General features: G+C 39.6%; 1 protein-coding gene across 1 annotated transcript in view; it reads left to right on the top strand.

Moving 5' to 3' along the window:
- The window catches only part of LOC125897526 (interphotoreceptor matrix proteoglycan 2-like), a 70,083-nt gene that overhangs the window by 35,305 nt on the left and 21,335 nt on the right, over positions 1–13,443 (top strand). The window contains exons 10-13 of the mRNA XM_049590922.1: positions 4,080–4,273; positions 4,496–4,551; positions 5,428–8,452; positions 8,918–9,609. Of these exons, the coding sequence (XP_049446879.1) occupies positions 4,080–4,273; positions 4,496–4,551; positions 5,428–8,452; positions 8,918–9,609 (3,967 nt within the window). The remainder of the gene's footprint in view (positions 1–4,079; positions 4,274–4,495; positions 4,552–5,427; positions 8,453–8,917; positions 9,610–13,443) is intronic.

Raw genomic sequence — 13,443 nt, 5'->3', positions numbered from 1 at the left:
TGATCAGTGTATTTCTTTTCTTTCTTTTTTTTTTTTTTTTAAGATATTTTTTGGGGCATTTTTTTTTTTAAGCCCTTAATCGAAAGGACAGACAAGTGTGAAAGGGGGAGAGAGAGAGGGAGTGACATGCAGCAAAGGGCCACAGGCTGGAGTTGAACCTGGGCCGCTGCGGCAACAGCCTTGTACATGGGGAACCTGCTCTACCACTAAGCCACCGATGCCCCTGATCAGTGTATTTCTCCAGTTGGAAAAACAATCACTGTGCCAGAGCTGGAAAAATAGCCAGAGAAAATCATGTTAACAGTTCCTAACAGCTGCTACTACAGCTTACGAGTCAACTGAAAATGACCAGGACTGATGTCAGTTACTAGAATAGAATAGAACACAATAGAAACTTTATTGTCTGGAACCAAAAGGCAACAGAAATTTGTCTACTACTGAATAGTCATGGCAAACCAAAACAAAATGATAAGATGGCAATTTAATCTGATTATTAGACTGATATCATACAGATACAATAACTAAATTTGAATTATATATACATACATATATATATATATATATATATATATATATATATATATATGTGTTTTTATATATATATATATATATATATATATATATATATATATATATATATATATATATATATATATGAAATATACTAAAACTCTAATTCTAACATGTCTTAGTTGTTTTGTAAAGAGAATTGGCACAAGGAGACACAAGAAAGTACAAAAACACACAGGCAGCACATCAGTCAGTGACAACACTGGTACACAGCGATGTTGGACTCAAGTGCACGACTCAGGAGACAGTTCAGTTGGAGAATCAAAAGTCTTTACTTGACAAAAAGGGTTCGATACACAGGCAGACAGTCAGACAAGCAAACAATCCAAAAAAGGGCGAGGCAAAAGACAAGGTCAAAAAAACACAAATGAGGATCTAAAAGACCAGGACCACTAACACAGAAAAATGCTGCAACGTCTGACACAAGGTACAAAGACAAACTGGCACAAGGAGCAGGGTGCACACAAATTAAATTCACAGAGGGGGGCAGGGATAATTGGACAGGGCGGGGCAGGTAATCGCAGAAGCGGGAAACACACAAGGGCAGGAAGTGGGGATGTGAAATGAGAGGAGAGGTGAGTAACAAAATAAAACAGGAAGTTAATCCAAATAATGAAAACATTGAAAAACATGACCTAGTAGGTAGCTTGACAAGACATGACAGACAGATGTTATATTTTGACATTTCAATGTGGAGTAAGTGGTTTTGGGTAAGTTTGTACCAATGAAATTTGGATTTTAAAGATTATATGTCATGAATGTTTTCTACCAGACTTGTCGGATATAAATTACGTCACTTTAATCTCATGGATTGAATCAAACATCAGATCCACAGAGTCCTGATGAAGCATTAACAGAGCTTTTGATTGTTAAACTCATTGACTTATCACTATAGATGGTTCAGCTTTGATTGTTGCATCTTTTGTCAAAGATATTACATGCTGTAAAGAAATACGGCAGACTAGAAGTTTTCAAATGCTTTAGTCATGTGTAGAATCTGAGCGACACACTGGCACATTTTCATTCCTTCCATTTTATCTTCCTTTTCCTGTTTTTTTTCCTGTTACAGTTTTATTTCCAGCTATTAAACCTTCTTTTCTTCTGCCCAATGCAAGCGAGATGCAGGACACTGACGGGTAAATGAAACATTCCCTGTTGTATCCACCTCCCCTTGTGTGTTTGTGCAGGTTCTTGCCAATATGCAGCTCAGCATTTATTTGGATCCAAGACAGACACTGAAACATGGATTATTTTACCCAAGACTTTTAACACAAAGAAGAAATGTCAGAGTGGCCTGTGAGGACCAAATGACTGCTGAGACAAGAGGATATTTGGCCTGTGAATCTCTTTCTCATTAAAGGTTAATACAAGCTATATGGTGCAGATCCCCAAAGTTTTTTTCTAAATCACTCAGCCTTCCCTCTCATTATCAGAGAAGGCAGGTGAGCAGTGAAACAGGGAGACTTGTGGATACAGTAATTGTCAAGCTGCTCCCCCCGTTAATTTGCCTTCCCCTGTGGTGTCTGGCGCTGTCACGGCCAATAACACGGAGGCGAGGCCTCGGCGGGAGCTCGTCCTCTAATCTTATGAAGGATTCACAACTCCTTCTGCTTTAGTCTGCCAGACTCCAGCTCTCACAAAACAAAGAAACACATTTAGTGTCAACTTCTGTCATTATTTACTCTATTCATTTCAATTTAAAAAGAAGAAGAAAGAAAGGAAGAATATGTTTCTGCTGACAACACATTTTGATCCAGAAAATATTTGTACATTTAACCAAAACAGTTGTTTCTATTTTTGTCCAGTGAGTTTTTTACCACAGTGCAAAAATTTCAAAACTGTGATTCAGTCAGTTGTAAGTTAAAAACAACACTTAGCTGCACTAATCACTATTTTTATATTTTAGATCAAATGGCTTTGGGTACTGTAAAAAGGAAAGCTTGTACTAATAAAGCTAGAGAAAATGATGACCCTGACTCTGCAGTTCCCCCCAGCGTTTTAGCATCTTTTAGCTCATTGTTTTGATTTTAAGGCCATAAATGGACTGTTTCAATAAGTTTTAAGTCTAATGTTCACTCTTCTTTTAGCTCTGGTTTGATCTCCTTTGACTCATAAGAAAAATATCTGTCCATTTAGCTACTAAATGTTCCACTGTCTTTTTTAACTGTGTCTGCCGCCTGTTTGGGGCTCAGCATGAAGTATACAGTGGCTTTGTCAGAGCTTGTTAAATGAAAACAGGAAATCTGCCATAACTTTAACAACCATATATATACAAAAAAAACTAATAGGTAAAAGAGGTCTTAAAAGCTCATTAGAATTGCAGTTTGTCCACACTACAAGTAGTCATTGTTAATAAGCGAAATATTAATAAGTGGGACTCTGATGTCACCTGGGAAAAGGAGGTTTTGAAATCAGACAATAAGGATGAGGAAACAAGCCAAAAGAGTACAGCTCTGCATATGCCAGATAAATGAAAATAGATCTTTGAAACCAAGGTGTACACATAAAAAGACAAAAGGGAAAGAATAAAGCTGTTTTGCTTGTATTCAGGAAGGTTGATCTCCCCAGAAGAAATGTTCAAGGCACATTTCCCTGCTTGAAAAGTTAAAAAGCCTTTAATGTGTGGGCTGCACCCACGTGCCTCCACCGCCTGCCTTCGTCAGAGCAGAAGTAAGAACAAAGCTTGACTTAGATGCTTAGAATAGATGCCGGGTGACATCATGATTTGGCAACAGGTGGAGCATATTCAACAGCAGGAAGTGGGTTTAAACACATACTACCTGTGACTCCACTCAGCACACAGTAGCAAGCATCCAAAACATCAGGGAGCATACCTTGAAGAAAGCCTAAAATGGATCAGAAATTCAGGACACCAGCTGTCTATAGAGTGGAGACAACATGTGTGTTCATAGACTCTAAACACCATCAGGTCCACTCCAGACAAAGAGCTGTCTGAGTCTGGAATAAAGTGATGCAGTGGATGTTGTGAGATGCAGAGCCACCACTGCAACCTAATGAAGAAGTGCTTTTGTTTGGCAGTCATCAGTTCTCACAAAAGCATGGAAATTCCTACCATCCCATTCCAATCAGAGTCACATCTCAGCAAATCAGCTTATTCTCTCTTGATGACGATAGCTGTGCAGAATATTGATGAGGCTTTGATGCAGTCTCCTTTTAAAAAAAAAAAAAAAAAAAAAAAAAAAAGTTTAAGTTATTCATGGCCAGCATTCTGAGTGTGCCTCTCTTTACTGCAGCACCACATGACTTTTGATTACCTTTGTTGATTACCAGCTGTGTGTTAAACTGAGGTCTTCTCTCCGCAGCTCCTGCTGAGAGTCAGAATCCCTTTAATCCAAAGTTATTATTAACATTTACAGAACTTGTGACACAGACAAAAGCACCATAACAGTAGGGCTGTATCTGGAGAGGGCTGATATAGATTAGTTGATCAATACAGTTTCTGTGAAGAATCGGAGCTCTGAATCACAGAGATATTATCTCCTTTTCAGGCCCGGAGGAATCTCAGTGCACTACTCTCTCGTCTTTGAGATTAATTCACCCAAAATCACCTCTGAGAATTCAGAAACGGAGACCGGCACCTCGGAGTCTTCAGTCAACTCTGGCCTCAGGGAAATGATGACCAAGGCTTTGCGTGAAGAGGCCTCACTGCCAATCGATCTGGACTCTCTTAACTTTGAACCAGGTACAGTGTTAGCATCTCTGAACTGATTTTTTTTTATGCTGTCACTTCTACTAAATGCAAAATGCAGTAAATGTAATCGGTTTGCAGCATATTACAGCTATCTGGAATATCCCAACTATCCACTACAGCAAACTGCCGGGAAAATGTGAATTATTTATGGTATTTAATCCAACTCATGTTTCTCAAGTATTAAAATGCATTGTGCTACTTTCTTTTTGACAGAAGCAATCCTCCTACCAGCACTGACCGCAACCTCCACAGTAGAAGTAGTGAATGAGGTGAGAGGTTTTATACATACTACTGGAACTAGACTCGGGAAAGGAGAATATTAAGATATACAGAAGTTTGATTATTTTTGTGGTGGTTGTGGTTATAGAGAATGAAATAACTGAGAAAAGAGTATGTGAGGAGTCTGTAGTATCTTGTGTATAACATTAATTACTAGCATACTAACACTAACAGGGAAAAAGGAAAAACGAGATAAATTAATGCTATAAGAAGCGGAGAGCTGCAGATTTGGTGTTGATTCTCAGTGGGATTTGCACTACAAAAAGGCTCTTACAATTGACAGATTAGATTAAAATATATCCCTAAACAGTGTTCTGAGAATTGAGTTGAGTTTATAAGCAGATGTTGACTGACATAATTTTTCCAGTCATTAACAATTTAAAAGTTCTTTAAAGCAAAATTCAAACATGTATTGAATCTCAAGAAAATGTTAATTTATTATTGGAAACTTTATTCTCTATATTTGATATATTGTGCCATATGCTTGCCTGTAGACAGATTTTACGTTTTTGAATATTCAGCTGACCTATTGTGCACTGACTAAAAGAATTTTGGTTATGCAAGCAATTAATTAGACCTAATTAGAATACACTGTCTACCCTTTTCCCTTTAATTAGTACCAGATTGCTTGGAATTTATAGTTAGAAATTGGTTCCTTTTTAAGAAATTAGATGGAAACTAACGGACCCGAAAATTAAAGTATTATTGATACCAACCCTGAATAACATGAGCTCTTGGAATTAAATATTTCTAAGTTAAGGTTGTAAAATACTTTGCGTAACATTAAATGCAATTTCACTGACAAATGACAACTATTGCAACCTCTTAAATTGCATTAATAATGTCATACATCCATCTTTCTACAGTCCGGTGAGCCCGATTCACATAACGAGTTAGAAGTTTTCACTGATGAGCCAGAAGTTGATAAACCTCGGCTAGTGGCTCCCCTCACACCCATGGAGAAGGAAAATGCCCTTGTGACCCTGCTAGATCCCACGGCTGTCCCAGATGATGAGACGACGGCAGTGACTGGTGGGATGGCGGAGAGCAGCAATCATTCCCTGGACTCAGGGGATATTACTGATGAGTCAGAGGCAATTTATGTGAGTGAGCCCGAGCCGTCAAATGAGGAAGAGGAGGTAGAAGAATTGCCGATCATTACACACGAGATTGAAACCATTCATCACGATGAAACTGGTGAACTTGTGAGAGACTATATCCCAACCCCTTCTGTGATGCTCGAGCTGGATACAGATGCTCCATATATCAGTCTGTCTCCCAACTTAATATCAGAAGAAGACCTGACTCCCATCGATGAGGAAAGTGAGAATCCTAGTTTAGATGTTGTTAGTACCACCACACAAATATTACTAACTACAATTCCTGTCGGAGAGGAAGTGTCTGATGTGGGACTCCCAATAACAACTCTTTCAGGTTTCACAGACCAGCCGCCCACTGAGCCAATAGTAAACCTTCAAGAAGATGAAGAAATTAATGCTCTCCCAGATGAGGAAGTGGCTGAATTGGGTGTCCCCAAACCATATGACCCTGATGAGGTCTTGGAAACAGTGGCTCAGGGTGTTGAGTTGGAAACTGAGGTTGATTTGCAAGAACCAGAGAGAGAATTAGTGGTGGAACATGATGAAGAAGAGTTTGAGGCTCTGCAGCCAACACCTGATCAAACTGAAATTTATGAAGCAGAGGAAGGGGAATTAGAGGTTTTGGAGCCAGAGGAAGATGTAGTTAAAGAGGAAGATTTGGCTGAAGTTTCAGAGCCACAGGAAGAGTTAGCTGGAGTCTCTGAGCCAGAGGAAGACGTAGCTGAAGAGGAAGATGTAGTTGAAGTTTCAGAGCCAGAGGAAGACGTAGATGAAGAGGAAGATGTAGCTGAAGATTTAGAGCCAGGGGAGGAGGTTGCTGAAGTTTCAGAGCCAAAAGAAGACATAGCTGAAGAGGAAGAAGTAACTGAAGAGGAAGATGTGGCTGAAGTTTCAGAGCCAGCGGAAAAGGTAGCTGAAGAAGAAGATTTAGCTGAAGTTTCAGAGTCAGAGGAAGAAGTAGCTGAAGAGAAAGATGTAGCTGAAGTTTCAGAGCCAGAGGAAGAGGTAGCTGAAGAAGAAGATGTAGCTGAAGTTTCAGAGCCAGAGGAAGAGGTAGCTGAAGAAGAAGATGTAGCTGAAGTTTCAGAGCCAGAAGAAGAGGTAGCTGAAGAAAAAGATGTAGCTGAAGATTCAGAGCCAGAGGAAGAAGTAGCTGAAGAGGAAGATGTAGCTGAAGTTTCAGAGCCAGAAACAGTTGCTGAGGAGGAGTATGTTACCAAAGTTTCAGAGCCAGAAGAAGTAGCTGAACAGGAAGACATAGCTGAAGTTTCAGGGCCAGAGGAGGAGTCTGTGGTGGAAGATCAAAATGAGGTAGCAGCTTCAGAACCAGAAGAAATAGAGGAGACAGAGCTCCCTGAAATTTCAGAACCAGTTGAGGTTTCAGAGCCAGAAAAATATGAACCAGAGGCAGAAACAGACAGTGGTGCATTTCAGATTTTGAATGAAGGAGTGGAAGTTTTGCAACTAAATGAGGACATAGTTGAGGTTACAGGAGAGGTAAATCGGGAACCAGAAGAAGGTATAAGTGAGGTGCCATATCCACTTCCAGAACCTGCAAAAGATGACGAGGTTTCAAAACAAGCTACAGAAGTAGAAGACGATTCAAAACTTGCTGGGGATGTAGATGAGGTTTATGAACAAGAAGATGAGGTGGTTGAACCCACAGGACCAGAAGAAATAGTATTTGAAGTTTCCAAGGAAACAGTACCTGAAGTGTCTGAATTGGAAGTAGAGTTAGTTAAGGAGGAATCAGCTGATGTTTTGAAACCTGTAGAAGGAGAAGAAGAGGTCGCTGAGGTTTTAGAACCAGAGGATGAGGCTGTAGAATCGGAAGAGGACGTGGTGGAGATTTTTGAAGAAGAAGAAGTTAACCAAACTCCAGTGCCAGGTGAAGGTGTGTTTGACGCATCAGCACCAGCATCTGAACCAGAATTAGCACCAAAACAGGAGGGGCATGAAACTGAAGTGGCAGAACCAGGAGATGAGGTAGTTGAGGCTGCAGACTCAAAGGAGCCTGTAAAGGATTCAACTGAAGAAGTGGTAGAGGTTGTAGAGATAGCTGCAGAACCAGCAGAAGAGTCAGAAGAAGTAGCAGATGTAACACAACCAGAGGAGGATGTAATTGTAAATGTAAAACCAGAGGAAGTGGTTCCACTACCAGAGAAAGAGCCCGTGGACATTGCTGAACCACAACCTCCACCAGAGGCTGGAAAAGAGACAGCTGATGTCTTTGAGCAAGAACAAGAGGAGGTAGTAGAGAATCCAGCATCAGAACCAGGAGAAGGCATAGATCATGTTACACCAGGTACAAAAGAGTTACCTGGGCTTTCAGAGCCAGAATCAAAAGAGGAAGTAGTAGTTGATGTCCCAGAACCAGAAGAGGAAGGAGTTGATGTCCCAGAGCCAAATCCAGAAGAGGGGATAGTTGAGGAACTAGAACCAGAAGATGATGTTACTGAACCGCCAGCTGAATCAGTTAAAATCTTTTACCCCTTGGACGGCAGGGAAAATCTTCACTTCAGAGAGGATACTTCTCAGGTTGTTGAAGATAACGAGTTTCTTCCACCAGTCAAACCGGACTATCACCGGCCACATGAGGAAGATAACTTAGCCATCATACCAGCAGACATCCAACCTTCTGATGAAGATGTAGGTGAACCTGAGCATGAATATCCCATTATTGAGGATGTTGAAAGCGTAGACACACAAGTGGACAGTGACACTGGGGCCGCCCCATCTACAGAAATGTCAAATAGTGATCCACAGTTTGAAACTGCTTTTGATGCTGCAGGTGAGGAATACGAATTATTGTGCGATTAAAGGCAGTAGATTATGTTAATATAGTTGTGCACTGACATTTAAGCAGATAATTAGAGATCCTTTGACATATTAATATTGTATTTTCAGGGCTGCATGCCTGCTGATTTTTCTTGTTCTTTATTTGAAATGCAAGAACCATGAACCATATGACTCTTCATTAATTGTTCATTTTGAAAGATAGTATGATACATGCTGTAGCAATGTTTACAATGAATTCCTGATTGTCAGGCTTGATTTCTGGATTATCTAAAATACCAAGGAGAAATATCTAACGTATCATCTCAGTGCAAAAGTGGGAATTCCAACTTAAAATTCAGGGTGAAGCAGTTTGAATGTATTATGTATAATTCTCTCAGCAGGCACATTTTTGTAATTTGTGGAAATCCTTCGTGAACACTCTAACCTAATTCAGCCTTTTTTACCTGATATTTCAAAGAGGTGACAGCTCCAGACAACCACGACACATCAGAGGGCACCAAAGTCACAGAAGACTTGCTGCAGGAGACACAACAAAGTGATTTATTCCCAGAGAGAGACATCAGTGTAACGGCAGCACCAGTTTCAGACGTCCTCCCTACACCTCCGGCAACTTCTATTGCTGTGTCTGAAGTGTCCGCACCCATTCCGACTATAGACTCCGGACTCTTTGAGGTAGCAGAGGAATCTGTAATCCCCTTGGCTCCTGAGTCTTCAGAGGATGATGGCTCAGAGCCAGAGGCGGAATCAGAGTCGTCTGTCATTATTATCGATGAAGACTTGGAAGGGGCAGTGCCTAAAGGAGGTGAAAGCCAAACCAGCCCACCTTCAGTGACAGAAGATGCCATTGATGAGGTTGTAAGGGACCTGGCTGTGGAGCTGGATCAAATGGATGTAGTAGCCACAGAGGCAAACGAGCTGCCAGAGGAGGGGAGTGGCTTCACACCTGTGGGTGAGCGACATACCACCATCAGTGTCACAGCCCCACCTCCAATGAGATACGTGACCACACCCTACATGACCACAGCCAGCCAAGGCAGAGAGCTGGTGGTGTTCTTCAGCCTGCGTGTCACCAACATGAACTTCTCTGCGGACCTCTTCAACAAGACGTCTTTAGAGTACAGAACCCTGGAGAATGCCTTCTTAGACATGGTAGGTCAGAAAACAAATGGCTTGCGTACATATCATTGAGTTTTAAGAACTGAGACAAAACATCTGTACCACCCTAATGATTAGTTTTTGATTTAAAAGATTTGGGCGTAGCCTATAGGCTCTTAGTTTTCTAAGGTTGTCCCCAGACATAGCCAGACTTTGTAGCCGAAGCCATTCTACATATAATAATATCATCAATTTATCAGTTATTATCACTCATTGGTAAATAACCAGTTCCTACTGTGTTGTGTCTGCTTTTTACTTGTACGGCCAGTATACTTAATAGTCAACTAATTTACTTCCCATTCAGTAATATTTACACTAATTTACCGGTGCTTACAGTAATCTGTTTCAAACAACATTTGGCTGGCTAGGTGACAAAAGTTCACTTATCAAGAGGGCTCGGCTGCTTCACCGTGATGACTCTTGCTAGCTAGCTAGCTATCTTGATAGCCAACAGTCCCGTCCTTGGCTCGTCCAGATGCTCTCCACATTGTTTTTGCATTCTAACCGTTTAGGCACAAAATGCTTATATACAAATTATACATACATGCAACTCTCTAGAGCAAATATAAGCAGAATCTTTGTCCTTCAGAAATCAGATTGCATAAATGCCTGACTCAGGATCACAATCTTTTAACAAAAATCACACGGTCGTGTTATATAACCCACAAAAACCTTTTCCTGAACCTAGTTTTTATTTTACCTTTTAACTTTATGGTACTATTTTATTGCACTCTCTATAAAGTGTTGGAAGTTACAAATCCCTCTTATTTGGTCAATAAACACAAAGAACTGAGATCTACTAGCTGTTATACCTTGCTCTGACCTACTCTCAGTCACTGTATGATTAAAGATATCTTTTAAAAATGTGTTTTCAACAGAAAATCCTTTTAAAATGCAGATAATTCATTTTTTAACCTCTGTGTCTTGAGACATTTTAGCAAATAATTTCCTGTTGCAAAGCTTCTGACAATTAAGACAACTGAAAAACCTTGTTGGGTGTGTGACCTTCCACTATGAATTTCATTATGACTTGACAGGGAAACCAGAAACTCAAAGAAAATTAATGAACATGAGCAGCTGGCACCTTTATTTACAGCTTTGTTTTCATTCTGAGGAGTTCTCCTGAAGCCCTCAGAGTCAGACCCACAGCCTGTCGTGTTGTGAATGGATATGTATGGATGTTTTGGATGAATAGAGGAAGTGAAAGAATAATTTCAAGCTCAGGCAGGTACAGTATAGCTTTCATTTTACTACAAACAATGACTTGGATAAATTAATGAGGCAGTAAGAATATGCTATGGGAATATAGTCAAAGATGGGAGAAGCTACTGCTGTGAGTTCTCGTGCATTTCTTCTTTGTGAGGAAAAATACTGACATACTGTAGGTTTAACAGGACACCCAAAACCAATTCAACCTTACATGAATTTGTAAAGAAACTGCGTTTGAGTTTCAAGACAGAAATGGCTGTATTTCATTACAGTTTAATTTTCAGCAACTGTCAACATCCGGTTCAAATTTTAGATCAAATAACATCACCAAAAATAACTTTTATCAGCCTAAATACTCCTTGGGGTGCTACACAAACTCTTCCTTTTACTTAGTTTTTTATTATTGCCTGTTCCTCTCATTTGAATGCAGCTCTGATTAGCACTGCTTCCTAAACAAGTGTGTAAATCCCTTCAATTAGCAGCGAGGCAGCAGTTTAATTTAGATGCCCTTTTGGATGCCTGCACTCAGCTGGTTTGAATCATTTGGATCAGAGTAGCAGCGCTGTGGTCTCTCTGTGTGGTGAGAAGCTCTTCTTTGAATAGAAAACTTTCTCTGAACTCGGCTTAATTTCAATAATATTACTTTTTTTAAATGTAGATATTCACGATAGAAGAAAAAGACGAACATTTATCAGACGGAAGAAATAAAAACAAGGCTGCGACTAACTAATTACTATAATTCTCAGTCTATAAAATGTCCAAAAAATCCTGCATATTTGAAAAACATGTTTTAATAGTATATTTAAATCTATGACTTTGTCATTAAGTTCTACCTTTCCATTTAATTTGCATTCAACCTGTCTTAGACTAAGTTCTAAGTATAGGGTTATATCTAAATTTACATTTTTGGTGTTGCTTTATATTTTTAGAGCATCAAATCAGAAGCTTCATATTATATCTGTATTTATTTGGAATCTTTTTAAGAAAGATCTTACACTTTACAAAAATAAAGTGATTTGTTTTCTCTGAAGTGGACATATTTTCCAGTCGAACTTCTCAAAAAGTTATAATTCATCAGTAAGCCATTTGTAATGGGAAGTTCCCAGTGGTCACTATTAGTGGGCTGTGGTTCTAGCAGGAAGCACCCCAGGTGTGATGTGAATATTAATTAGGTGGGGTGAGATCATGCAGGGTCAGCATGCTGTAAATAAATAAGAAATCTTTATGGGGTTGTGTTCCTCTGTGCCTCAGCACATGTTTATACAAGATGATAGCGCCGCAGAGAATCAGACCGAATAAAAATCAATCGGAACACGCGTAGTCTTGCAATCTTGATGAATTACACATTTATCCTACATTCAGACTTTAAGTGGGGAGCAAATGTTGAGGCACATGTAAAGATGAAACTTACAAATTAAGATGAAGAGCTGTTTGCTGCAAAGCTTTAAGCAGGACTGTGTCCAGGAGCCTGAACATTTGTCCAATTAACCTGTATTTGAAGCAAGAAAATGTCAGTATCTCTGTCTCCACAAACTGCAATATAAACACTTGAATCTTAAAAGACATGATTGATGAAGTCATTGCTGAAAAGCCCAATACAGAAAGATTTAAATATCTCTGATAATTAGAATAGAAACACAACTCAAGTGTAGCTTTAAAAGATCCACACTGTCTCACTTACATCAGATGTGGCTTAGCTAAAGCAAAATATCGTTCTTTCTAATGAGCGCTGGAAGACGAGGAGAGACAGATGCTGGACTTGGAAGGCAGGGGGAAACATATCAGGGACTTTAGGTTGAAAAGAATCCAGCTTTGGTGCAGTGTAGTCATGGTCAGAAGGAGGGCACAGGTGTTGATTTATGTCCTTCGGCGGTTAATGTGCATTCATATGTATCCACAAACTCCTCAGAAGGGTCATTACATAATAAAATCTTTATCACCCAATCAATCACTGTAAGTGTATGAAGAGAAGAAAGAACTGCAAGAATATAGCTTAGGCTATTTATATAGAAGAACTAAATGTCCCTCCAAAACATGTTTTTAGCTGGACTGTGGTTAGGTGACAAAGGAAAAAAGATCACAGATTCTGAGAGTCTATGAACTGTTCTGGAGGAAGGAACACCATTCTTTCAAAAAAAGTTTCTGTCATTTGATGTTTTGATGGTGATGATGATTATAATTATCATTACTTACTCAGGCCTTTGTATGTCCAAACTAACCAAGGCCAGTGATGAAAGCCCTCCATCCCCCCGGTTTAGTGCCTTTCCATTAAGTTGCTGCCGTGATAGCTCCAAATTAGTCACGTTATAATTATATAATTAAAATTGAAATAAACATTAATTGCTGCCCAGTACAAAATAGTTCAGTGAGCTTCACCTCAATCAACTACAACAGTTAAATCCTGCCTTTACATTAATGCATGAGTAATGATGATCTAGTGATATGATATATAGGACTATAACAGTTAGAGGGGAAATTCTTGTGCATTACACTTTCATATTTGTACTTAAACTAGCTGGGGTCATAAATAACTTGCTGCTCCCTGTTAGGTTGCTACAGTATGAAGCTGTTGATGCAATCTGATTCTGTCCTGCATTTCATGTGAATGCCTGAAATTCA

Source organism: Epinephelus fuscoguttatus, linkage group LG11 (assembly GCF_011397635.1).
Source record: "Epinephelus fuscoguttatus linkage group LG11, E.fuscoguttatus.final_Chr_v1".
NCBI classification, from domain to species: domain Eukaryota; kingdom Metazoa; phylum Chordata; class Actinopteri; order Perciformes; family Serranidae; genus Epinephelus; species Epinephelus fuscoguttatus.
The sequence above is the reverse complement of the archived record's forward strand: the minus strand, read 5'-3'. Positions and strand labels throughout refer to the sequence as shown.